General features: G+C 41.9%; 1 protein-coding gene across 1 annotated transcript in view; it reads right to left on the bottom strand.

Moving 5' to 3' along the window:
- Nucleotides 1–374: 374 nt before the first annotated feature.
- The window catches only part of LOC121330984 (calpain-15-like), a 78952-nt gene continuing 52055 nt past the window's right edge, over nt 375–27271 (bottom strand). Inside the window, exons 3-12 of the mRNA XM_041278042.1 lie at nt 25766–25974; nt 20180–20363; nt 19024–19247; nt 16477–16602; nt 15504–15656; nt 13313–13474; nt 11569–11798; nt 4358–4521; nt 3784–3962; nt 375–3283 (exon numbers count right to left, since the gene is read on the bottom strand). Coding sequence (XP_041133976.1) covers nt 3106–3283; nt 3784–3962; nt 4358–4521; nt 11569–11798; nt 13313–13474; nt 15504–15656; nt 16477–16602; nt 19024–19247; nt 20180–20363; nt 25766–25974 — 1809 coding nt within the window. The 3' untranslated portion in view covers nt 375–3105. The remainder of the gene's footprint in view (nt 3284–3783; nt 3963–4357; nt 4522–11568; nt 11799–13312; nt 13475–15503; nt 15657–16476; nt 16603–19023; nt 19248–20179; nt 20364–25765; nt 25975–27271) is intronic.

Below are 27271 nucleotides of genomic sequence, written 5' to 3'. Positions count from 1 at the left end.
TAAGTTTAATTTTTTTTTTTTTTTTTTTACAAGATAAAACTATTCACAGCTTTGCGAAGATTAAATGTGTCTGTACAATTTACAAAAAAACATCTTTTACTGGTTGAAGATTGGATTGTACAGCTATGACCAAAAGTGTTGCGTCACCCTAACAATGAACACATTTTGCTTCATAAAGTCAAATGAAACCTGCTGAATAATGTTACGTTAACATTTTGAATTACATACCATTGTAGTTTTCCATATACTTAAGGAAAAACTGACAAAAATGGAAAAATGTGATATTTCGAAAACTGTACTACTATTATGGCTTCTGGTAGACTTTTGCAATATTATTTTGTAGTTTCTTTGATTACATGATGTAAGTAAAAGATCTACATTATGTTCATACAGGTTTAAAAAAAATAAAATAAAAAGTTTCAACCCTAATGATGCAAAACCTTTGCGCATAGCTGTAGACTGCAGTTGGAACCAGTGGTAGCCAGCCCCTGTTTTTATTGGAAAAAAATTAGATTTTCAGACTGGTTAGGTGAGACTGAGTAGTTCAGTCACTGTGGCCAAAGGAAGTTTCTACAGAGACAGATTGCAAAAGTGTCATTACAGCAAATGCTTTGTAATGTGAACACCTACAAACACAGAACCAAGACAGTAGTCTTTCAACAGACAGCAGGCAATAAAGAAACTGAATCAACACTGTAAAACAGCTTTCTGTTTTGATGAATCACTGCTACTCAATCCCCACACCCTAAGTTCATGTAATTAGCAACACTGATGGCAGGAAAGCACAGGGCCAGAGCTTCACGGGTAGGGAGCCAACAGCCTGACACACGTCACCTGCTACCCACTAGAGTAATGTGGATACAAATATCAAATGACATTGTATTTATAAAGAAATATTCTAGGCAGCAAAATCTGGTGGTAACCCCTGTGCACATCAGTGCAATCTGCATCATAGACAGCAACTCTGCTTGAGAGGGGCCCAGGAATGAATGTTTATGTGTGGAAAGAGGTGTGCTCTCTTCATTTCGCTTTCAGAGCTGTGAGGAGGAAGCTCTCATGGTGTCTGCCTGTCAGCTCTGTACCAGACTGCAGTCAGTGTCACTGTCAACATAAAGGTCACAGTATGTTTTGTAATGCTTAAGGTAAAACTGCTAGACAATGGGAGTCTTCCTATAGTGCTGCTCATCCAGAAGAACCCAGGTCTGGATAGTCTGTGACAGTGCTATGCAGCTCAGACAGCACTACAAGACAATACAGCACGGGGTATTCCATTAGGGGCCTAGATGGCACTGTCCCTCTGGAGATCTGGGTTCAAATATGGCTTAAGCCACCAGCGTTTAAATTTAAAACCAATGTCCCACACCTTCCATGAGTTCTACATTTAAATAAACGGCCGAGACAAAAATAATGTACAGTACAGTTATACACACCTGCATCGACTGAGCAGGTGACCCGACAAATTCATTCAGCACACCAAAAATCCCTCAATCCCATCACCGTACACAATGATTCACTGATCCTGAGGACTGGACTAAACTGGGGCTGCATTTCTGAATGTCACAACCAAGCATGACTCACCCTGCCGGCCCTCCTTTAAAACCCTGCTGTACACAGCTTTGAGCTGTGTTCAGCTTTTTAAAACCCCTCAGGCACAGAAGTGGAGCTGAGATGTTATACTGAGGCTAACGTCTTCAGAATGAATTTGCTAGTTCATTCAGAACATTAACAAAGGAAGTTGCTAATAAGATTTGTGTTAATTAATGTCTATTGTGTTATAGTTACTGTATGACACAGAAGACATTGGGCCAATACTTCTCTCTTTAAATTCTATATTAATGCTGTTGTTTTCTCAAAACATGACTTTAATACCACTGTCTAAATTTAATGAAAATAAGGGTCATGAAAGGTAGATGCTAGTAGATGTAATAAGCATGGTTAAAGACTTTTTTAGGACTGAGTGCTACATGGTTAGGCTTTTGCCCCAGTACACAAATTTTTTAAAAACAATAATAATTATAATAAAAACTACCCTCGAGATAAAAACAAGAATGAAAGTCAATACTAACTGGTAACCGGTACCTGACATTGTGTTTCTTGTAATAGATATAATAATGATTATTGTTACTAAAAAAGGGCATTTTAGTACAAAAACGACAAAAAAAGGGCATTAAAAAAAAAGAAAACAGATTTTAAAGCCTTTGTTTCCTTTCTTTAAATGAAGTTTTTAAAACCAAAAAATGAATGAATCCCTAGTAGCTTAGCTCCCTAAATTAGCACACAGGTACTGTAGTGTAACCCCACGGCTACCACCCATAGACTATACCAGTTCCCACATCCTGGATACAGCGGCTACAAGAGAACCTGCAGCACCCTTTCTAGTGAATATTCTGCTAGACTCTCATTTACTAGAAGACCACAAGGAGTTTTACCTTATGCTTTTAAACCAGTGCTTGCTGCTTTCTGGCCTGTGTTCCACTGTAAGGCAGGCTTGTGATCCGAGATGGGTTGACAATCACTGTGGATGAAGCGTCATAGCACTTTGACACAATTCAGACAGATACACTAAAACTTCCAGCTTCTTGGTTAATGTAAAATGGCTGGTGGGTATGTAATTTGCTATAGCTGTGTGGATAAGTATCTAGCTTTGGAGCTGAAGGTTAAAAAATGAGTGTGGTATTGAACCAAATATAACCCAGTTTGGTTTGTTAACTCTGAAGACCCCCTTTAACACTCACCACTATATCTCTACACCATGCCACCTTAGCTTACAAGATTAAATAAGAATAGGATCCCCCATAAAGACTTTTGTGTTGCCCCAGTACAGATGGTTCAGTATACCTCTCCCTTTTAACCCCCATTTAATCTGTAAGAGGCAGCAGCTGTACTTCCAAATCCCATCAATGGCTGGAGTAAACTCGTGTGGCTCTCTGAAAACAGTGCAGAAAAATGTGCAGTGCAAAAAAGGGGACCCAAAAAATATTTGGCAGGGTTTAAAAAGTGCTGTTTTCCGTCTGTAGCTTCCTGCTATAAAAGCGTGTTCTCTCCTGGCACGGTGTGTGTTTTCTTGTTTTTGTTGCCCCTGTGCGCGCGAGGCCTGTGCCTTGGTCATAGCGGTCGGGGCCTGTGCAGTCCTGCAATGTCCAAGGTAAGCTGGGGGCTGTGTGTGCCCTTGGTCGGGGTCCAGTCCCCCAGACAGGCCTGTGCTGCTTTTCTGTGAGCCAGTCTGTGTGTTATGGAGAAGCCGGCGTTCCCTTCCAGTTGAGATAGTACTACCAGTACCTGTCTGCAGGGGGAGACAGAAAAAGAGAAAGTAAACAGGGGCTGTACTGGAATACAAGTATTTATGAACATATATGCCCCTCTACAGATACATTAGGATTTTCAGTATTTGGTGATGGCATGGGATTAGATGCTTAGCTATATTGAGGCTGAGTAATTAGGATCCCAATTTAAACTGGTTTGATTTTGGACTGTCTACTGCAGACGAAAACAAAGAGCACCGACTTCAAAGATCAATGCGGTTCCAGTGGTAGACCCAGCTTGACAAAGTTTTGAGATCAATCAGCTGCTAGAAACCGAATGAGCACTGATGTGCAGAATGGCTTCCTCTCATTCGTATGCTTTTCCCATGAAAAAGTAGATTACACAGCATATGTACAGGACTACATATCCCTACACTCAATAACAAAACAGAGAGGTGTCCCCTGATACTGCCAGACTCTGACACTGACCATTGACTTGTATAATGGCAGTCAGTCCCCACAGCAGTGTGTGCTGCGTTACCTGTTGAGTGGCGGGACGCTGTCAATGGTCTTCAGGCTGTCCCGCGTGGAGACCACGTTGAAGCTGTCAGTGCAGTCACATGACACGTGCAGGTAGTATTTGGGGTGTCTGTTCTCCACCACTACGATCAGACCCGCCCAGCCATGTGTCAGGTAGTAACAGGTCATTCCCTCACGACCCTGCAAAAACGCCAATAATAATAGCGTCAGACTCCCAGTGCATAGCAATTTGATCCATTCCTGGTTATAGCATGAATTTAATAAGACAAATCTCAGCTTGTCACCTGTACATTGTGGCTAATCAAGCTTGTATTAAAACCGGGAAAGGGGGTGAAAGTGCTATGCAAGAGTCTTATTTCCATCCCTGTATTATATATTAAATAGTTTCGAACTGCAGCAGATGCGTAATTATAAGCTGTGAAGTTATGCACAAGTGAAAAGATATGATGTGCACATTTTTGCTTGTAAATGTTTGCTATTTATCAATGGGCAACTGTTGGTTGGGTTCTTTGCTCGTCTCAGCATCAGCTTGGGACAGAACAGGCTTCAATCAAAACTGAACTTTGGATACGTACCTCGTGCCGCTCCCCCTTGTTCTCTGTCAGCAGGATGATGGCATCGGCCAGGGTGGTGGGAGGGGCTTCACTCTGCTCCACCATCACCTGCCGTGAGCTGTAGATTGCCAGGATATACCCTGGGAACTCTGGGTTGGGGCGCACTCTGCTGACTGGACTTGATACTGCAGGCAAAGGGAGAAAACGGTGTCAAAGAAAACCTGCAAAGCCTGTTTTGTTTCAGTCTTTCTTTTACTAACATTTAAAAATGTGTGTGACTTCAAACAGTAAGAATTTCTAAATTTTTATCTATCTATCTTTATATATAAAGACATCATCAGCAAAGGGAAACAGTGGGCGGAAACGCACACTCCAGGATCGTGATATCCGTGCACTAATTCGAAGTGCAAGTCAAAACAGGCAAGCAACTGCAGATCAATTGACTGTAAATTTCAACCTGGGGCACGAGCAGACAGTTTCATCAAAAACAGTCCGCTGAGAACTCCACGGATCGGGATACCTTAAATCGAGTTGCAGTGCACAAACCGCTCATCACACCCAGTCCAGTGGTGCAAAGAGCACAGGCAATGGACTACCGAGCAGTGAAGAAATGGGATATGGTCAGATGAATCATCCTGCACCATGTTCTTGACAAATGGACGAGTGCACGTGTGGCACCAACCTAAAGAACTCTACAGCCCTGAGTGCTTGGTTCCAACAATGAAAGGTTCTGGTAGTTCCATAATGTTGTGGGGTGCATTTTCCTGTCATGGTTTGGGTGCACTCATTCCCTTAGAAGGCAAGGTCAATGCTAGTCGCTGCTTAAATGGTACTGACTGATCATCTTCACCCCATGTTGCAGCATTTCTTTCCTGCCGGGGGGGGGGGGGGGGGGATGTGTCTTCCAGGATGACTATGCCCCCATCCATATGTCATGGCCTTCTCAGTCACCAGCTCTGAACCCAATCGAGAATTTATGGGATATTCTAGAACGATGCCTGAGACAGCGTTTTCCATCTCCATCAAGGCGTGAGTTGATTTACTTTCTCATGGAAGAATGGTGCCGTATCCCTCCTGCAGAATTATATATAGACATATCTGAATAATCGTTATTAGGAATAGTTTATTATGCTGCCCTATGGTTTATTGTAATCAGTTCAGAGATGGTTTAACATTGTATGGCCTTGAAAGCGGGCTGTAGATTATTATTATTGTTTATTTAGCAGATGCTTTTATCCAAGGCGACTTACAAAGACTGGGGTGTGTGAACCATGCATCAGCTGCAGAGTCACTTACAACAACGTCTCACCTGAAAGAGGAGCACAAGGAGGTTAAGCGACTTGCTCAAGGTCACAGTGAGTCAGTGGCTGAGCTGGGATTTGAACCGGGGACCTCCTGGTCACAAGCCCTTTTCTTTAACCCTTTTTAACACCAGACTAACAGTCTTACCTGATTATATATGCATATATCTAACCAGTAGAAACTAACCATTAGAACTTGTTTTTGTTTTTGCAAAATACCCACAGTTCTACTATTTTTAAGATGAATACATTAACAAAACTACCTCTAGGTAAACATCTAGACCACATCAATAAATTACATATGTTTATTATGTGATGTAAAATTAACAAAGCATCATCAGTAATTATTATAGGGAATAGCAACCTGTAGTATTGTTCTCCTCTACTGTCAGTCACCAGTATTTGAATTTCAGGTTACTTCTTTGAGGTGAGCAGGTAAGTCTTGATCCCTTCAAAACAAGGTCAGCTCTATTTCTGACTTTTTTTTTAACCTACGTAATCGACTGGTCAAGTCGCCTTGCAGGAGGTGGGAAATAGGAGAATAAGAGACTAGTAAAAAACAGCACAAAGACTTCTTCAGTTCTTCTAAAGTTGATCACAATGGAAACTATATGCATACACAGAAACGCATATACAGTGCCTATAGGAAGTATTCACCCCCTTGGACGTTTTCACAGTTTGTTGTGTCACAACCTGAAATCTTGATGCATTTAAATGGGATTTTTTTCCCTTTGATTTACACAACCTACTCAACACTTTCAATGTGTGAAAAAACAAATCAATTAAATAAAAACTTGAAAAGTCACCCCCTTTGCTATGACACTCCTAAATAAGCTCAGGTGCAACCATGTGCCTTCAGAATTCACACAGTAAGTTAAATGGAGTCCATCTGTGTGCAATAAAAGTGGTTCACATGATTTCAGATTAAATACACCTGTCTCTGTAAGGTTCCACAGTTGGGTAGTGCATTCAAAACAAAGATACTACCACGAAGACCAAGGAGCGTTCAAAACAACTCCGGGATAAAGTTGTGGAAAGGCACAGATCAGGAGAGGGGTATAAAAAGATTTCAAAAGGCCTTGAATATCCCTTGGAGCACAGGCAAATCTAGCCTGTATGGAAGAGTGGCAAGAAGGAAGCCATTTCTGAAATAAGCCCACGTAAAATCCTGCTTGGAATTTGCAAAAAGGCATGTGGGAGATGTGGCAAAAGATTCTGTGGTCCGACGAAATGAATATTGCACAATCCAGATATTGCACAATCCAGATGTGCAAACCTGGTACAGACTTACTCTAAAAGCCTCACAGCTGTAATTGCTGCCAAAGGTGGTTCTACCAAGTATTGACTCAGGGGGGTGAACACAGAACTTATCTAACCAAGACATTTCAGTTTTTTTTTTTTTTTTTTTTTTTCCATTAACTGTTGTTTCACAATGAAAATTCTGTTGTCTCTTCAAAGTGTTGAGTAGGTTGTGTAAATCAAGGGAAAAAATACCCCATCTAAATGCATCAAGATTTCAGGTTGCATTCTCCATACACACACACACACACACACAATTTTCAAATAGTGCCACTGATTCTCAATGGGATTGAGATCAGGACTTTGACTAGGCCACTGTAGGACATTCACCTTTTTGTTCTTGAGCCACTCCAATGTTGCTTTGGCCTTGTGCTTGGGATCATTGTCCTGCTGAAAGGTGAATTTCCTCCCAAGCTTCAGTTTATTAGCAGACTGAAGCAGATTATCTTGCAGTATTTTCCTCCATCCATTCTTCCTTCAATTGTAACAAGATACCCAGTCCCTGCTGATGAGAAGCATCCCCACAGCATGATGCTACCACCATCATACTTCACTGTAAGGATGGTGTGTCTTGAGGCATGGGCAGTGTTAGGTTTGTGCCACACACAGCGCTTTGAGTTTTGGCCAAAAAGCTCTACCATGGTCTCATCTGACCACAAAACCTTTTCCCACATTGCAGCTGGGTCACTCTCATGCTTTCTGGCAAACTCCAGACGTGCTTTCAGATGGTACTTTTTGAGTAACGGCTTCTTTCTTGCCACCCTCCCATACAGGCCAGTGTTATGCAGAGCTCTTGATATGGTTGACTGGTGCACCATTACTCCACTCCCAGCACTGAATGCTGTAGCTCCTTCAAAGTCATTGTTGGCCTCTCTGTGGCTTCTCTCACAAGTCTCCTTATTTGAGCGCAGAGTTGTGAGGGACAGCCTTTTCTTGGCAGTGCCTGGGTGGTGTGATGCAGCTTCCACTTCCTGATTCACAGCCTTACCGATGATCCTTCAACAGTCGGGTTTTTATCCAGAAAATGTGACAGCAACTTTAACGGTTCACAGGTGGAGGCCAATGGTAAGGTAATTGTGTCCTCGTTAGGGCAATTTCATTCATCAGTGCAAACTGGGCACTTCCACAGCACAGGGGCTTAATACTTATGCAAGCAAGATATTTCATTTTTTTATTTCTTAAAAATATTTCCCAACATAAAACCAATGTCACCTTAGAACAATTGATTTTGAGTTTAAGTATTGTAAAATAAAATATCGAACAGAATGAAATTTCAGTGTACCATTTGTAATTCAGTAATATGAGAGAATTGGTCAGGGGTCTGAATACTTTTGCAAGGCACTGTATATATACACACATGTAGATGCTGTTTCTGTCAGCACAGCGATTGCCCAAATGCGCTAAGTACCAGCTAACTTGGGAAAATGTGGCTTTGACTTGCATAGATTCTGCTTCTTCATACATGTCAGGACATTACTAAATCAGCAACCAGAACTGCTGCGTATCATATTGCACATGTAAAGTGTGTATACCGAGACCCCCCCCCCCCCCCCCCCCCCCCCGATTTTTACCGATGTTTAGTTAAAAACACATTTATACCGATTTTATCCGTATTCTAGTATATGTAAAATAAACTCCCGTTTTTTTTTTTTTTTTTAAAGATAAAAACTGAAAACGCAGAACACTACTTATACAGTAATTACACCGTGTAACAATTTATTTTTTTTTTTTTTGGTTCCTGGGTAGTAAGTGTTATTTCCTAATTGCTTATGCCTCAAAAGTATAGAAAATGGCTATTATTCCCCACAAACTTTGCTTTTGTGGTATTCATATTAAATTTTAGTATATGTCCCCGGGGAATTGCGGGTGGTTCAGGTCAAGTTCAAGCTATTCCAGCTGCCTAAGTGGATACATATCTGCATTTTTCTGAGATGGCATCAAGAGGCTGCAAGCATCCGGCAGACGCATTTTGCTATGTCTGCGGCCAATTTATCAAGACAAGAGCGAAAAAGTACTCCGTGGAAGCATCTGCTAAGATGTGTGAGGCCTACAAGGCATATTTCGGCATGCCTGTCGGGGATCAAGACAAACCCTGGGCACCTCATTTCACCTGCGAGCACTGCAAAAAAAGTCTGGAAGGTAAGATGGACAATTGTTGCTCGGAATGTTATGTTATAAAATTTGTTAACATTTTTAAAATTGTAAAAGTTTTTAATTTTAAAATGTTTTACAATTTTCAATGTTATTGAAAAAATATATTATATATGAAAAATGTTGCGAGAATCTCTTACACAGTAGTCATGGGTGAAATAAATGTATTTTTTTTTGTAGGATGGTACAGAGGGGAAAAGAGAGCCATGAAGTTCGCTATCCCAAGAATTTGGCGGGAACCCACTGACCACTCAAGCAACTGCTACTTCTGCATGGTGGACCCTTCCAAACGTCGGACTGGCAAGAATGCACCTGCTATCACATATCCGGACCTTCCTTCATCCATCGCCCCGGTGCCACACTGCCATGAGCTCCGCTCCCCGTACCCACTCCTCCGGAGAAAGAGCAGCCATCTTTAGAAGAGAGCAGCAAGTCAGAGAGCGAGGAAGACGTTGTAGATCCAGATGACAATTTCAGAGGTGGAGCTGAGGAGAGAAACCCATACTACCCCAACCAAAAAGACCTCAACGACTTGATTAGAGATCTTGGTCTCACCAAGTCCAATGCCGAGCTTTTGACGTCTAGGCTCAAGCAGTGGAACTTGTTGGATGAAAGTGTGCAAGTCGCAGATCAGAGGAAGCGTCACCAACCTTTTTCCAGCTTCTTCACCCGTCAAGATGGGCTCTGCTTCTGCCACAATGTGACCAGTCTGTTCGAGGCAATCGGAATCGCCTGTAACCAGAATGAGTGGCGCCTTTTCATTGACAGCTCATCCAGGAGCCTCAAAGCCGTGCTGCTCCATAATGGTAACAAGTACCCGTCTCTTCCCCTGGCTCACTTGGTGCACCTCAAAGAGGATTACAACAGCATCAAGACCTTGCTGGACGCCTTGAAGTATGATGAGTACGGCTGGGAGGTCACAGGAGACTTCAAAATGGTGGCATTCCTGATGGGTCTCCAAGGCGGTTTTACCAGGTTTCCCTGCTATCTTTGCCTTTGGGACAGCAGGGACACCATGGCGCACTACCACAGGCGGGACTGGCCACAGCGGACCGAGTTCTCTGTGGGGAGGAACAACGTCAAGTGGGAGCCACTGGTGGACCCCCGGAAGGTGCTGATGCCACCACTGCACATCAAATTGGGCCTTATGAAACAATTTGTCAGAGCTCTAGATAAGGAGTCGGCAGCCTTCAAGTACCTTCAAGACTTCTTCCCTAAGCTGTCTGAGGCAAAGGTCAAAGCCAGTGTCTTCGTCGGACCACAGATAAAGAAGATCCTGGAGTGCAACGAATTCCCCAAGAAGCTCACTAGTAAGGAGAAAGCGGCTTGGAACAGCTTTGTAGCAGTGGTTCGGGGCTTCCTGGACAATCACAAGGCCGAAAACTATGTGAAGCTGGTTGAGACTCTGGTGAAGAACTACGGCACAATGGGCTGTAGGATGTCCCTCAAAGTCCATATCCTTGATGCTCATCTTGATAAATTCAAGGAGAACATGGGAGCGTACTCGGAGGAACAAGGCGAGCGCTTCCACCAGGATATACTGGGCTTTGAACGATACCAAGGACAGCATAACGAGAACATGATGGGAGACTACATTTGGGGGCTGATTCGTGAAAGTGATTTACAGTATAATCGTAAACTCCGAAAAACTACTCACTTCTAAATCTTTTGTAGTCATTTTTGTATTACTTTAGTATAAATACATGTTAATTTGGATTCATATGTTGTTTTTTTCTGACTATGTGAACGAAAAGACACAAATTCGCCTGTTTTCTCATTGGAAATAGGTAAATTTCAAAATATCACTGTCCTGGTCACAAAAGCAAAGTTTGTGGGGAATAATATCCATTTTCTATACTTTTGAGGCATAAGCAATTAGGAAATAACACTTACTACCCAGGAACAAAAATTGTGTTACATAGTGTTATTAAAACCACTAATTACGACAGACTGACCACTGGGTGGCACCCTTGAGTCATCATATGGTTAAAAACTACATGTCCACCAGAATACAATCAAGGTAATTTAAATAAATTATTGAATGAGTGTTTGCAATTAAATATGCAAAAAGACTCCTTTGTGCTCAGAACTTGTTGAGGTGCAGTAGGATTAGGTTGGCATATCTGGAGGAGAGTCTGTTCAAATAGTGAGTGTGTATCTGTGTGGAGAAACTGTTATCGCATAATACTGTGTAAGTGTTAACCACTTACACTTGTGTAAATGGCTAAACAGCTTAGCTGTCCTGTATTCTGAGTTAGGGAACCCGTCATTATACTGTGTAGTAAGTTCTTTGAATTTGAAAGCTGTATAAATAAAAACCTCTGTTTACTGCAATTACTGTCTCCAAAACTGTGTGTGTGTCTAGTAATCTGCATCCTGCATAAAGTCACATTACCACAATGCACACTTACATAGATTTAGATATGTATGTAGTCTCCACACACGTACACATTACAGTATTCCTTACGCCCAGGTACCCACCTGGAGTGAGGGCAGCTCCAGGGATGTTCATTTGCCAGTGGTTGAAGGCACAGCAAACCACGGCATACTCCCCCGGCTCCAGCATCACATCGCAGCCCACAAACTTCTTGACGGCGCGCTTGCTGTGTGCCAGCAGGCGGCCCAGGCTGAGCTTGTTGGCGCTGCTGAAGGAGGCACGGAACACCATGATGCACAGGTCCAGGAGGTGACTGTCAGCAGTGTCTGAGCGCCTGCAGAGGGGCAGAGGAGGAGCCAGCAGGTTCACACGGCACTGCCACACTGGCACACTTATCGCATACATGTGAACTAGGACTTTATGAAAGGGCTGAACTTTATGAATGGGCAGAACACCTGCGTACAAGTTCAAATGACTGTAGCTGTTGTTGTTAACATTTTCCCGTCAAGCCCATCCATTCACTATAGTGTGCAAATGTACTAGAGCACGTCAAGAGTCATTTATATCCTTTATATATACAGGCAGTTCTCGCACTTACGACACAATTGGTTCCTGAAAGTCTTGTTGTAAGTCAAAGCATATTTTCCCATAGGAAAAATGTTATAAATTGGGGTTACATTCCTGACTCTTTGGCCAGATAATATATTTTTACAAAAATGACCCGTTATATTGTACTCATGCAAATATTTATAACTCTTTACTCTCAGCCCGGTAGGTACATGCATATTACCGAGACACCTGCCTGGCTTGTTTAAAAGTACAGACTCGGGGCTTTCCAATGACGTATTCAGTGTGTGTATGAGGTACTCCTAGCAGGAAATACGATCGCTTGAAGTTAAGCTCCTCATCATGTGACAGAGTTCACAGTTTAGGTTTCGTTTTGAGTCAATTGCTCTTATCAGTCATTGTCAAGGGCAAATAAATTCTAACAAAAAAAACAGTTACATGCATAAAAAAAAAACCCTGCTAGACTGAGTCAGGGTGACCATGACAGGTACTGAGGTTCAGACACCGAGCTGCGCATGACGCAGGGCGTGTGTCTCGCCGTGTTGTAAATCCCATATCGATGTCAAAAAGTCGAAGCAGGGTAATAATGCAAAAGGGTCGTAAGTGCCGTGTGTCGTAAGTCGAAGTGTCTTAAGTCGAGGATCGCCTGTATATACCTACCTGCATGACACCCTCTGGGTGTGAGAATTTCAATTTCCTGCCAGTGATCAGTGATATAGAAACAATAGGCACTTGTGTGAAAATGTTAGATCGCTTTGTGCTTTAATTAGGCATATTGAACAACTTCTAAAAAGTCTCCTGCATTTTACTATTTGTGGCATTGTGTTCCTTTTTTCTTACTATTCTAAATGAATTGCATGTGTGACCTATTAGCATCATCAATTAAATCAGGCAATCACTAATCTATTTCTTATGCACAACACATCAAAACTATAGTTACACACTACTGTAGGTCTAAAAAAAAAAAAAAAAAAAAAAATGATGGTACTACACTAGGTTCAAGAAATCTCAGATTATTTTGCACTTCCTGTGTCATGTCAGTGAAGCTGACCCGCCCCTTTAGGGTCTTCTTTCCTCACCAACCAGCAGCTTCTGCCAGTGCCAGTTGTTCTTTTACTTGAACTGAGCACAGCTCTGGATAATAATATTGTAAAGCTAAAGAAACATATGCAATGACAAACACTTTGACTGCAAGTCACAAAGACAAAGTCTGTCAAAGATTTGGTTTCTTTAGTTTCGCTGTACAGCAGCCAGTCGTTGTTCTTGGTAACGGTTCCTTACCGGCTGCCCTCCTGGAAAAGAGCGAACTCCAGAGCAGTGCGCTCCAGCACAGTCAGTGACGTCACCGTCACAGGGCCACTCGCTCGAGCGGGGAATGAGCCCTGCACACGCACTTCCTGCCAGTCTGAGTGGATCTTACAGATATCCACAGAGTCAAAGTACCTGAGAGAGAGGGAGAGGGTCAGCGTAGAACTACACAGGCAGACTCACTGAACATTGTAGTTTATTATGTTTCTTTCAGAATTTCGAAATTCTATATTTGTTTTGTGATGAGAAATGCCTGAATATAATCTTCTTGCTTTTAATAATATACATTTTATAGTTATAACAGTTTTCTAAATACATACATTACATGTATTTGAAAGCTTTTGTGAAGGGCCGACACATTCTTTTGATTCTTGCTTTTGAATATTACAGTGTTCTCAATGAATCGGTTACCGTAGCTTTTTCCCTGTCTGGAACATGATTAGGGAATTGGTTGCTGATTGCACATGTACATCTTATTATTATTATTACTGTGCTTTACATCAGGGGCTACCAAACTTTCCCAAGTCATCATCCACCTGAGTAACCAGATACACACGCCCAGAGGGAGCGTGTGAAAAGCATATACAGTACCACCCATAAAAGTGCAGCAATATAAAGTAAAAATCACTTATTTACACAAAGATAGATGGAAAACAAATTATTATAACAGTAACTTGCTGTATTTTATCAAGTAAAACAAGACTCCCAGCACACATAAAACACCTGTCTCTCGCGAAGCAAGAAGCACTGTCATAGCTGAACCTACAAACCTACTAAACCTGTACCGCGCTTTACTGCAAACACATTTCATAGTCCTTAACAAAAGTAAAACACAGATTTACACAGCCTTCCAAGTGAACCATTGAAAGCTAAAGAAAACAAAACCGAAGCAATGTCCCTAAGCTTAGTTTTACAGGTATGGTGCACACCAGTAAATTGCTTCAAATTATTTGTTTTCTTTACTATCTTAACTTTTCATGTTTGTGTTCCTTCTTAAATTACATCTCATTAAACATTAACTAATTAATTAAATCACCAAGACCATATTTAGCCCTGTTTCCACCTGCAACATCAAACCTCTCTCGTTCCAGTATGAAACAAGTGCTATGGTCGGTTCAACCAGCACCATGAAACCAGTCTGTAAAACTCAAACCTATCTTGTTCCAGTATGAAACTAGTGCTGTGGTCGGTTCCACCTGCACCTTGAAACCAGTCTGTAAAACTCAATTCCACCTCCTTCCAGTGTCAAACTGGGGCTGCAGCCAGTTCTATCTGCAGTCGGCAATTAAATATGCAACTGCTCATTACACGAAAGTCAAAGATCACCTGAAGGTATCTTGTTTTGCATAATTGCAATTTATAAAATGAAACCCGCCTCTCACATCCTCCATGTTGGGCTCATTAAATAACCACCAGCAGAAGTTAGAGATTGAGTTCTGTCAACCCATAATCCTAAAAGAGAGATTGAGTTCTGTCAGACCACAATCCTGACAGATTAAATTCTGTCAGACCACAATTTTTAATGTTTTTTTAAATTTAGAGTGACCAGTTATTATGTTTATTTTTTCCCCCTATTTGGAATATCCAGTTTTGTTTTTTCTCATAATTGCAGCGAGTCCCCACACAGCACAGACGTTCTGAGGGCGAGTGTCCTCCAATCTCACAAGCCTACAGCCAGAATCACTTTTACGCTGAGCAATCCAGAGCAGAGGTGGGCGGGCTACCGATCCCGGAGAACAGAGACCAGCCCTGCCTCTTATCCACTCTGAATGTGCTTGGTGTCTGGTTAGTAGGGTTCGCTGTTGCGCGATTAGGAGAAGGAGTCCCTAGTGGTTTCCCAGTATGGACCCAAACCGGCACCATCCAAGCTGTATGACTCACTCTGCACTCCCAGCCGCAGTGCTTCAACTGTCAGCCCACAATACTAACTGGAGCCCAACTGAAATCCACTCTGGTCTGCTGCTGGTAGAGTCTAATTTCGAGTCAGTTCCCAGTGGACATGGCTGAACTGGAAATATCATTTATAGAAGCAAATTAATGAAGAATATTTTTCCCAAACAAATAACAGCAACTTGAAACACACACTTTCCAAAACTTTGGGTAACTAGAGGCTTGTCAAGTGGACTGGCCCATAGTGTTGAGGAGACAGCCCGGCTCCACTTACTTGATGAAGTCTCCATACTCCATCCAGAAGACTCCCTCACTGCTTCCGTGGGCCATGAGTTCATGACGGAGGTGCTGCGGCCAGTCGGGCCACTCATCTGACCAGCTCCCATTCCATGAGAAGCGCCCCCAGGGGTTCCGTAACCTCAGGAGCCTGGGGGAGGGGTTATCGGAAGAACACATTCACTGTTTATACAATATATACAGGTGTAGTAATGGCTTTCTGCATGGTATTAATTATGTTATTAATTATAAGTTTTACATTGTGTATGTGTGTCTTTTATAGTTAAGTTGTTTTTAATCATTATGTTTAAATTATTTGTGAATGTGTTTTTATAGTCAATTTAATATGCTTACTATTTCAGTTGCTTTAATATGCTTTTATATTAAGTTTATATACAGTATTGTGTAAGTTTCGAGTTCTTTCATTCCCCCCTCAGCAAAACCAGCTATGTGCAGTTTTGCATCGTCTTACATGACTCAAAGTCACAGATAGGTGACTGAGCTAAACGCCAAAAGGCAGGAGATTAGCAGAGATAGTGTGAGATGGGGAGGGGAACTGAAAGATAAGACAGATGCGCCCTGCCCCTTTTCCCCCGCAGAAGGAATGTGCAATGTGAGTGGAAACCCCTATCATTGGACACAAGTAAGACAAATGGGAGTAGAGTCAACAATTGTTTACAAAAGGTACAAATATCAAACATTCTAAAGTTTTTCATCTCTTCCGAATTGACTCCATGGATCCGTGCTTTCTGATACAAACGTATGCACTGAGCTATACTGAGGCTTTGTCCGAAGTCAGTTTAAATCTCGTGCTTATATGATTGTATTGGAGGTATACCTTTCTTGCATATAAAGTGTTTTTGAATCAAAAACCATTTGTCAGCTTCACTTTTTCACTAAACAGGCTTGCTCCTTTTAGATTACAGAAAGTTCTCAGTTTGCTTGTCATATATAGGTGCTGCTCCCTTTACCTGCAGCCCTGCACGTCCCTCACGTCCAGTATAGAGTAGGCATGGCGAGGCCGAAGCCCCAGGCTCTCATACACATTGTCATCCACCTTCATATTGCCTCCTCCACACGAGGCACCCATCAGGAAACTGTATGGGGGGAGAACAAAGTATGAGAAGGGACTACAGATTCCTGGCTTCACCAAGCAAACAAAGATTTGGCAAAACCACCAAAGCCTTGTTTTAAAGAGCATCGCCATCTTCTGTTCCCCCCTCCATTCTTTTTTTATTTGATTGTATTAATAATTTGAATTTTTGTTGTTACATGTTCCTTTTTATAAGGAATAGTGCAAATCTAGCTGTACATCATAAGGCTGTAATTCCTTCAGTGCCGTTTCAAAGGTAGGTTATTATCATAATCCTGGTTGCCTGAAATAGAAATGTAACCATTACCAAATGGGTCAGTGTACCAAAGCCATCGCAAGGGCAAGATTGCGTAAAGACTGGAATGCTACAAGGCTAAGCTGAGAGGCTGCCTTGTGTGTTACCATTCGGAATCCCAGTAACAAGTAGCTAGGGTCAGAAAACTGAGGGAAAACTCACCTCTATGCACGTGTTGTAAGGGATGCCTGGGAAGCCGCCCTTAACACCAAAAATAAAAAATAAACAAAACAGGGTTTTGAGGATCCACGACAGTCAGTCAGTCTGTAGAATATAGTGAAGATATGGGGAGTAGCCTACACTGCCGCATTGCAAATGTCCTTGACAGATGCACCCTGGAATAAAGCCCAGGAAGTAGCCATTCCCTCCACTCTTGATTAGCAGTATAAGCTCTGACTCCACATCCTCGGGGAACGCCAGCTCCTGTTCGCCCACCCTTCAGAGGCGGTGAAGGACAGCATTTCATCCAGTGGCCGGTCTGCGCTCACAGCCCAATGGGGCTCCCAAGGGGGCAGACGGGGCAGGTCGTGAGAACAGTTCCCTAGTGAGAAACAGCTGCCCAGACCTTTTCCATCTGTTCCGAGTCTACCAATTGCCTGGAACGGCGACTGTTCTTCCTCTTCCACGGGGGAAGAAGACCGTGACTGGGCTACTTTCCCGGGTGCGTTTCCGGTCTCCCTTGGTGCAGAGCCATGGGGTGAGGACGCAGTCACCTAAGAGAGGGTGATGGGGAAGAGCGCTGAGCAGGAGTGAGAGATGCAGAGCACTCCAGAAAGCTGTTGGATAAATTCTTCTCTGGTGTGCACTTGGAGAAAGGGGCACAAAACTTGCAGAAGCTACGATTAACCAGTGCCTCCTTGGTGTACTCTGGCCCCATGCAAGAAGAGCACCTGCCGTCTTGTCCTCCATAGGCAGACTGGTGTTGCATGTCTCACAGGGCACGACGCAGGAAGCAAGCAATGCAGTGTACAGTATGCTGTTGCTGTTTCAATCTGCTTATAGCAGTCGACTGGGCAATACCCGAGCGGGACCAGTTTGGTAGAGGGCTAGAACCGGGTCTGTGAAGGTCGGTACCGGTTCAGTGATTTTAGCAGCGGGTTGGTACAGGGACGGCGCCTGGTTGGTTCGGTGGCTTTAGCAACTGGTCAGTACCTGGATGGGCCCGGTTCGGTGACCTTGGTGCCACGGTCATAATAATATAAAGTCTCGTATGGTGGTAAAATGCAATAACAAGAAATAGATTAAGCTCCAACCAGAGCATTGCATCCTGGGGGAAGAGCACAAAATCAGCCGACTTATGTTGCTGGATCCCTGGGAAGGAGCGACTCGATACGATGGCTTCACGGGGGGCACAAGGCCGCAGCAGGACATAACAAGCAACAGGCTGTAGTGCATGCAATACGTGTAATTAGTAAAAACTCTTACAGTGATTAGTTTAACTATCATATATAATTTGTGTAAAACACAAAAAATTCAAAAATATATATATACACAGAAGCAACAATGTACTTATCTGAACAACGCTCTCAGATCAGGTCAGTTTGAAAGGAAAAATGGTGCAGAGACCTGAGAGCGCAGTCCATTTGATCCCTCAGGGGCGGGGTCATGACTGTGTCACAGGATCAAAGAGCAGCTTTGGTAACAATATTCAGGATTTGGGTCTTTAGGAGTTAAATACCCATTCGGTAATGGTTACATTTTGTACTTGAAACGAAACCTGCAGTCGCATTCATTCTCATCTACTGCAACATTTTACCTTGCTATTACATTACACACAGAGGTGAAATCACATATTGCATATGTGAAAAAAAATCAACATTACAAAAACAGAATGTCATCAAGGCGCGCTAAACTGTCGAGATAAGGGGTTTTATTTTTTGGATGCCAGCTATAAAAGCAGTTTTAAAAATGCACTAATTTTAAAAAACAAAGAAAGTGTGAATCTGGATCAGATTTGTACTTTGTATCTCTAGTGCGCTGCTTCTTCAGTAAAGATAATGCATGTTGTCTATAACAAGGGCCAACAAAAGGTTGTATTTCTTCACCCAGGTACCTGAGTCTCCTGTGAGATAAAAGAGCAGTTTGAAGTGTGCTGACAGAGGGTTTGCCTCCTCTCTCTCCCAGACTCACCCTGCCTCCTTGGAGCTCAGCATCTTTGCCCAGATGAGGTCTGTGTCGATGGGCTCCTCTCGTGGGTTTGTGGAGCTGACCTGTAGCATGAGGCTGTCACAGGGGGCTCCGGTCAGGGTGGCCAGACCCTCAATGGCCCGGCCAGCCTGTAGTGCAAAGTAGGAGCCATGGAGCTTGGCCAGAGCCTTCTCGATGAGAGCCACCCACAGCTGCTTCCTCTGGGCCTAAAAACAACAACAGTCTCAAACTGTAAACGAGGACTGCAGCTCTGAACCTTGCCTCCCATCTAATCACAACTTCCTTTTATCCCAAACCACCCTCCTCCACTGTGAAGCCAGATCTCACAGGAACTCCACTCTGGCCTGAGGGTTGTTGTTTTACACCACATTTCTGCTTCTTACCTTTTCATAATGTTTGCAATCATTCCTAGTGCCTTACTGCAATGACTCGAATACTGTGTATTTTTCATTTTTTGAGAAGTCTGTGTTCAGGTGCCTGCCACAGACACATGTAATGTAGGCTAGATCAGCCAATCTTTATATTTGTGAATGCGAGCACCATCCAGTGCACAGCCATGTACTGGCAGCAAAACAAATAAGTGATAAAGAACGACCCCCACTCTCCACTAAAAAAACAATCCGAAGCACTTAAAAGTACAATTAATATTCCTTTATTATTTCATTTTTGATTAAAAATGACTCTTTTGTATGCACCCCTATTCAGAACGGAGCTGCAGACGTGTTTCGGCAAACTGCCTTCCTCAGTATATCGCAAAACAAACAAGTACTTCATCCAAAGGTACAGATCATTAGATGGCTTACCCTGATAAACACATATAAAAGTTAAACATATTTATGGCAGGCAACTAAAACTGAAGAGCATCTCTTGAACTCAGGTGAAAGCACCTTAAAATTCACTTTGAAAATGTAAAAAAAAATATACATATATATACTTTCAGTAATTTATATAAGAAGCACAGAAAAATGATCAGAGGAACAGTCAAAAAAATAAAAAATAAAGCAAAAATGTTTTGCTTAGATCTATTCAGTGATATTTAGTAAACTAGGCTTCTGATTGAGGTTAATTGGTAATAGATGTCATATGTACATTAGCAAAATGATATCACTATGGGTATCCATTGAAATCTCTCGCTCACCTGGGAGAAGAGGAGGTACCCGTACTCGTCGCAGGGCAGCATGTCGTCCACCAGCACAGTGATCCAGGTGCCGTCCTTGCACAGCCTCACCTGGTACGCCCCTTCAGAGCAGACCACACGAGTGATCATCACCCTCTCAACCAGTTCGGGTCTCTCTGCCAGCACAGCCAGCGCACTGAGGAACCTGTGAAACCAAGCAAAGGAACACAGGACTCACACAGAGCACCGCACAGGACTCACACAGAGCACCACACAGGACTCACACAGAGCACTGCACAGGGAGTGCACAGGACTCACACAGAGCACCGCACAGGACTCGCACAGAGCACCACACAGGACTCACACAGAGCACTGCACAGGGAGTGCACAGGACTCGCACAGAGCACCGCACAGGACTCGCACAGAGCACCACACAAGGAGTACACAGGACTCACACAGAGCACCACACAGGACTCACACAGAGCACTGCACAGGGAGTACACAGGACTCACACAGAGCACCACACAGGGAGTACACAGGACTCACACAGAGCACCGCACAGGACTCGCACAGAGCACCGCACAGGACTCGCACAGAGCACCGCACAGGACTCGCACAGAGCACCGCACAGGACTCGCACAGAGCACCGCACAGGACTCGCACAGGACTCACACAGAGCACCGCACAGGACTCGCACAGAGCACCGCACAGGACTCGCACAGGACTCACACAGAGCACTGCACAGGACTCACACAGAGCACCGCACAGAATGCACAGGACTGACACAGAGCACCACACAGGGCGTACACAGACCATACATATTCTCTCATATTTCCTCTTGTTTATTATATTGGCATTATTGTAAGGCTTGTTTTATATCTGAAAAGGTGCAGTGTGCCATTCTGTTTTACCTCATAAATAGAGGCAGTCCAAATCTGCAGGAATATATGCACAAAACTGTGGACATTTTCAGTAAATATCTGTGGAGTGTTCTGTGGAGCATTTGTGTTAGTATTTGTATTAACAATGGCTTATAAATATGCAAATCAAATAAACATAATCATATCAAACAATTTATGGGTTAAGTACTTCCAATTTAACTGATCAAGCCTTTTTGCTGCAAAACCTTTACAAACTGTCATCACATGAGACTTCTTATTGGGCTATATAACTCCAGTCTAATTAACTACATTTTGAAGGAGACAGAATATCTGTTAAGTTAACAAAACTAAAACCAAACAACTAAGTTATATATTATCAGAATGAGAATTACGATGACGATGTAGCTGCAGAATATGGCGAATCTGTGGAAGACTCTGAATTCTGTGGGAGCCTGAAAATTCCACGATTTCTGTTATCTGCAGATTTGGACTGCCTCTACTAATAACTCTTACAAAAGTTTACTATGGTGACTTGTGGTTTTCCCATGCTTTTCCCATGGTTATACTATGCATTTAATATAGTTTACTGTAATAATAATTTGGGGCTGTGACAATAATATTTTTGAACATACAAGTGCATCCTGTATAATTGAATTTCCTCCCCCAAGCGATGATGCACTCAATTCACTTTATTTAAAAAACCAATCTCTTAGCACGGTGCATTACGACTCCATTTCCTTTTTGCTAGCAGCTTTCATAAATATTGCATAAAAAAAAAAAAAGGCTGAAGTATATTTAGAATCCTTAATGGCGAAAACAGATCTGACTTTTAATGAATGCAGCTGGGTAATGCGAGTGCTGTATACAGTGGATAACTTCCCTGGAGCTAAACAAGAAACAGAACTGAGATATTGCACCCTTCTATATTGAAATTCTCTGTCTCCTTTCTTTGGTTTTCGCAGCAGCAAACAAAAGCACTTTTTAAGCAGCAGAACAAGAGAATCAATAATGCATTTATTAACTTATCCAGGCAGACCCGTTTTACTTTTTTTTGACTTGGGGAAAGTGCTGTGAGTTGTTTTGAAAAACCCAACAACTTACCAAAGTTGCCAGGGCTTTATTTCTCATTGTGTTTAGTGAATTTCCACAGCTACCAGTCATGTCCCTTTAGTTTGACTCCCCACTGAACCTGCTTTGTATTCTGAAGAGGAGCCTCTGCTATTTTTACTGCAGGTTTATTCCGACAATGCCTAGATGCATCAATGTAATTTGTGTTATTATAACACCATGTTTATACAGTCTGTCCAGTAGGGCTGTGCTGACGCTTGTACTCGTAATTGCCTTTAAGAATTATTTAAAAATCGGCAGGTATTCAATAAATCCCCTCAATGTGTTGATTTCAAAACAAGAACATCTGTCTTACCCTCACCTTTACAACTGAGTACCAATCAATGTTTTACAAACAGACTGAAAGCAATTTTTTTCTCTCTGTCAATTTATGGCCTCTGTATGCCAGTACATTAGTAACAATGTCAGCGTCCCAGATGAGAAGAAAATTAAAACACAGTAAAAGCTGACAATTCAGAAAAAGACGGGAAATTGTCAGGTAAGGCTGCCACTGCACCCTTACCTGCCCCATGTTCCTACAAGGCTTTCCAGCACACACTGCTTCACTGGTACAGCAGGTGAGTTCACTTCAGACAACATGTGTAGTCACCCCTGGGCAGGTGAGGTCAGTCTAAAACCAGAACAAGCATGGTTGTTTTCATATAGAATTATATTGAAAAAGTTAATTAGAATAGTTGGAATATGAACACATCTGGATTGAGACAAGTTATTTATTGTGTGCATTTCCAAGTTTCAAGTATTTACAACTGTCAACAATTTCAGATTTTTTCTTTCATTTTGTGGATTTTGGTTTTGTTTCTGAAGGACACAAAAGCATGTGTTTGATATGCTGGAAAATACATTTGATGCATGTGTGGCATAGTAATGTATGGAACCACTAAAAGTACACAGTGCAAAAAGTAATAGGAGGCTACTATCTCATGGGCATCTTACTGTACCATCACATGCTGACGAGATAGCAGCCTCCCTTTATAATTTATATCATGTCCCTTCAGGGGTTCTGTAGTAATTAGATCATTGACAGGAGACAAATAATATGTTACACAAGCATTATCCAACCAATCAATCCAAGAACTTTATAGCCCTTTCTTATCAATTTATGACAGCGACTCTTCTAAACTTCTAAAGGATGTGTATTAGGCTGTTTCAGAGAACTTCCTCAGCAACCAACTGGTGACTTCACATGTTGTCTGAAGTGAACTCGGCTACTGTACCAGTGAAGCAGTGTGTGCTGGAAAGCGTTGTCAGAACATATCAAGCTTTGTCAAGTAAGGGCGCAGTGGTGGCGGAATTGTCAGTTGTTTAATATCTGATTTTAAAACATGATATTTACATGCAATGGGAAGTAGATCCCTCCATGTAGATTATAGTCCTCTCTGTACACCTTAAAGGACGTTTTTGGTTTGCTATTTCTTTTTTTATTTGTGGTACAACTCTTAGGTTTTATGTAAGAAATGTTCTCTACTATTATAACAAACACTCCTAAGTAGGACCACATTTTAGGTACCTTATACACAACATTTTTAACGAGTTTTAAAAACATGAATACTTTGGTTATGTTTATATTAGGCTAGCTATCTGATTGATTATTAATAACAACATGAATATACTGATACATGTATTTATATTTCTATCTTATTTAAAATGTACACTGATTCAAATGGCATCATTAGGAGCAGTACTTGCAACTGCATAAACAAAACGCTGGGGTAAATCACATACACAAAAAAACCCCAGAAAAAGACATGTAAGCGCTGAGTTTACTTTTTTTTTTGTTCAAATGCAGCTACCCTAGAGTAGTCAGCACTATACTGTATGCACTGTGCCTCACAGTTCACATGGAAGGAGGGTAAATGAGCAGAAATGATCCAGTCCAGAATTGTTTGTGAGCAATTTAGTACATGATTGTTTTTTTTCTGAAACAAACCCTCAAACATTTGGTAATATTAATTATCATGCACATTATATTGTTTGTAATATGTTATGGTACACAATATATTAATATTATGAATATAGATCTTTTATACTTCTGTTTTATGTCTTGGCTGTAAATATTTAATGAGGTACAATTTCATTTGTAGCTACATCAACTGGTGGAGTCCCCATTGGAGATAGCGCTGTCAATCATGGTACTGCATCTGGGTTTTAGCTTCACAGACTGACTTAAGGTCGGGAGCATTACATTTTGTAAATAAATCGTACAAAAATTAATGGATAAAGTCAGGATCCACAAGACATAAGTAATCTAAGCAATTCAAATTAAATTACCCACAGAGAATGATTAAACTGACGAATACCCACTAATTTACTGTTGGTGGTGGAGCCCAACTGCACATGTGCAACTTTTGAGTTAGTAAAAAATAAACCATGCATGAGCAAAGAAAAATCAAAATAACCCACTAAATATTTTATACATTTTTTCAGTTCCAAAATAAGTCACTCCTAGTCATTTATTACTATCTGCCTGCCAGATATGGTGTTTAAATATGCAGCCGTTTATTTTTTGTTATTTTAGTGAACAAAAAAAAAAATAATTCTGTAACTTAAACTGCTGCACGGATTTTCACGAAACCTGGACAAAAAAAAAATCTGCGTCACACGGACACAATGCATATTAAATGTCGTCCTGATCCATTTGGAAAACGGCAGAGAAAACATACCCCTAAAAATACCCCTGCTCTTACCTAGAACGACGCTATCGCCCCATTATAATAATCTTCCAGTCGGCTTTTAAAGCACTCAGTGCGGATGTTAATTGCCACTGATTGGTACTCAATTGCAAAGGTGAGGGAAGGACAGCTTTTCTTGTTTTGAGATCAACACATTAATGAATGAATTTATTGAATACCTGCCGATAAATACTTCCTAAAGGCAATTACGAATACGAGTATATGTTTCTGCACACCCCTAGTCCAGGCTGCACTGTGCCTGTTCAATCAGATAACTGACACAACCTGATATTTTTGGATTTTTAGAGCGACATCACTAAGGGACCAGGAGACGCTAACTGTAACCATGGAAATCTATTACCTGGGAGTTCCAAGAACGTTTCAAAACATTTCAAAGCACCGTCCCGAGTAACATGACTCAATGAAACATGAACCAGTGGGAATGACGGCACATATCTTAAAAAAGTAAGGGGAAGTAAAGCATGCCATTGAAGTGACTTGTTCCTTAACACTGTCATTATATTGCTTTTTGTAATGAATAGAAAACACAGCGTATAATATACATGAAGTGATGCTTTTCTTTATTTCACTTTCATTCTGGGTTTTCCTTGCTTTTAAAAAGAACATAGAGCAATATATATATATATATATATATATATATATATATATTCTTTTTAACCCTGACCTTTTTATGATGTTTGAAATCATTCAAAATTGAGTTGCTCTAATTTTTAATGTGTTTTTTTTTGTTTTTTTTTTTTTTTTAATTAACTAACTGCATCTTTCCTGTGTAGTATTGCTGGGCCTGAAAAATTATGTGATAGTTTGACCTTTCAACATCTGGTAAAGTTTATTGAGCAAAGCAGATGGGCCAGATAACTGAACTGAGTAAAAAAAAAAAAAAAAAAAAAAAAAACACATAAACTCACCAGCAGTTTCCCAGAAGCCCCTGCATGATGTCAGAGGGGCGGGGCGTGCAGAACACTGACCACTTGAACCCGCGGCCCTTTAAATTACTGCAGTTGATCTCGTGGGGGCGGAGCCACTTCTTGACGCGCTGCTGCACACTGTCTCCCTCGGGAAACCCCACTGAGCGTGGGCCAGGGGGGAAACTGTCATCAACGAAGTTCACGGCATTCTGGGAACAGGTGACAACAGCCAATAAGAAAACTGTATTTATGCAGACTAACCAATTAGATCAATCTGTATCCTTTTATACTGTAACAGCTCCCAACTCTACTTCAATCTGTACCCCTCTATACTGTAACAGAGCCCCCAACTGTCCTTCAAACTGTACCTCTCTATACTGTAACAGAGCCCCCAACTCTCCTTCAAACTGTACCTCTCTATACTGTAACAGAGCCCCAACTCTCCTTCAAACTGTACCTCTCTATACTGTAACAGAGCCCCCAACTCTCCTTCAAACTGTACCTCTATACTGTAACAGAGCCCCCAACTCTCCTTCAAACTGTACCTCTATACTGTAACAGAGCCCCCAACTCTCCTTCAAACTGTACCTCTATACTGTAACAGAGCCCCCAACTCTCCTTCAATATGTACCCCTCTATACTGTAACAGAGCTCTCAACTCTCCCTTAATCTGTACCCCTCTATACTGTAACAGAGCCCCCAACTCTCCTTCAGTATGTACCCCTCTGTACTGTAACAGAGCCCTCAACTCTCCCTTAAGCTGTACCTCACTGTAACAGAGGTCAACTCTTCTATAACCCTCGCCCCCTTAATGAAAAATGTCTCCTCAATTGGTATCACTGAACCACAGACTGGAATGGATGCTGTTCATTAATTAAAAGACTCGAAGGCAAATTAAATGAGTGCGTGTTCCCGATTCACACCATTCCTGAGCTTGGAGACATGGAGAGCATTGTTTAATTATGTGTTAGAAACTGTATAGAAAATGGAAATTCCATGATCACTTTCTGTCTATTTATTCACACTGGAGTGTAAAAACAGAATGACTGGGAGGTGGGACATTTATTACCAGTACTGGGAGTGAACCGATAACAATCAATGAAGAACGACTATCCCACAGTGACTCTGTACTGGGAGTGAATTGATAAGAATCAATGAAGAATGACTGTCCCACAGTGACTCTGTACTGGGAGTAAACTGATAAGAATTGTGGTTCTCCTGCACCTGTGGGATGGATTTTTAATTACTAAAAGATTAGTGGTGGGGAGAAGCAATTGGGGCAACCTTGTTAAGCATCAAGCAAACAGGCACAATAGGAAAGGTGCTGGGGCCCAACATTCACACAACTGGAAAGGTGCTGGGGCCCAACATTCACACAATTTTTGCTTCTAACTTCTTTTATTCATCGCTCCACTTTACATTGAAATACTCATTCAATTATCAGCTGCATTGTAACCAGAATAAAGATGCTGAGACACATATGTACCAAGGAAAGTGCTCAACACA

The sequence above is a fragment of the Polyodon spathula genome, chromosome 18, assembly GCF_017654505.1.
Source record: "Polyodon spathula isolate WHYD16114869_AA chromosome 18, ASM1765450v1, whole genome shotgun sequence".
Classification (NCBI taxonomy): Eukaryota; Metazoa; Chordata; class Actinopteri; order Acipenseriformes; family Polyodontidae; genus Polyodon; species Polyodon spathula.
Note: the sequence above shows the minus strand (reverse complement) of the source record. Positions and strands in the feature narration are given on the sequence as shown.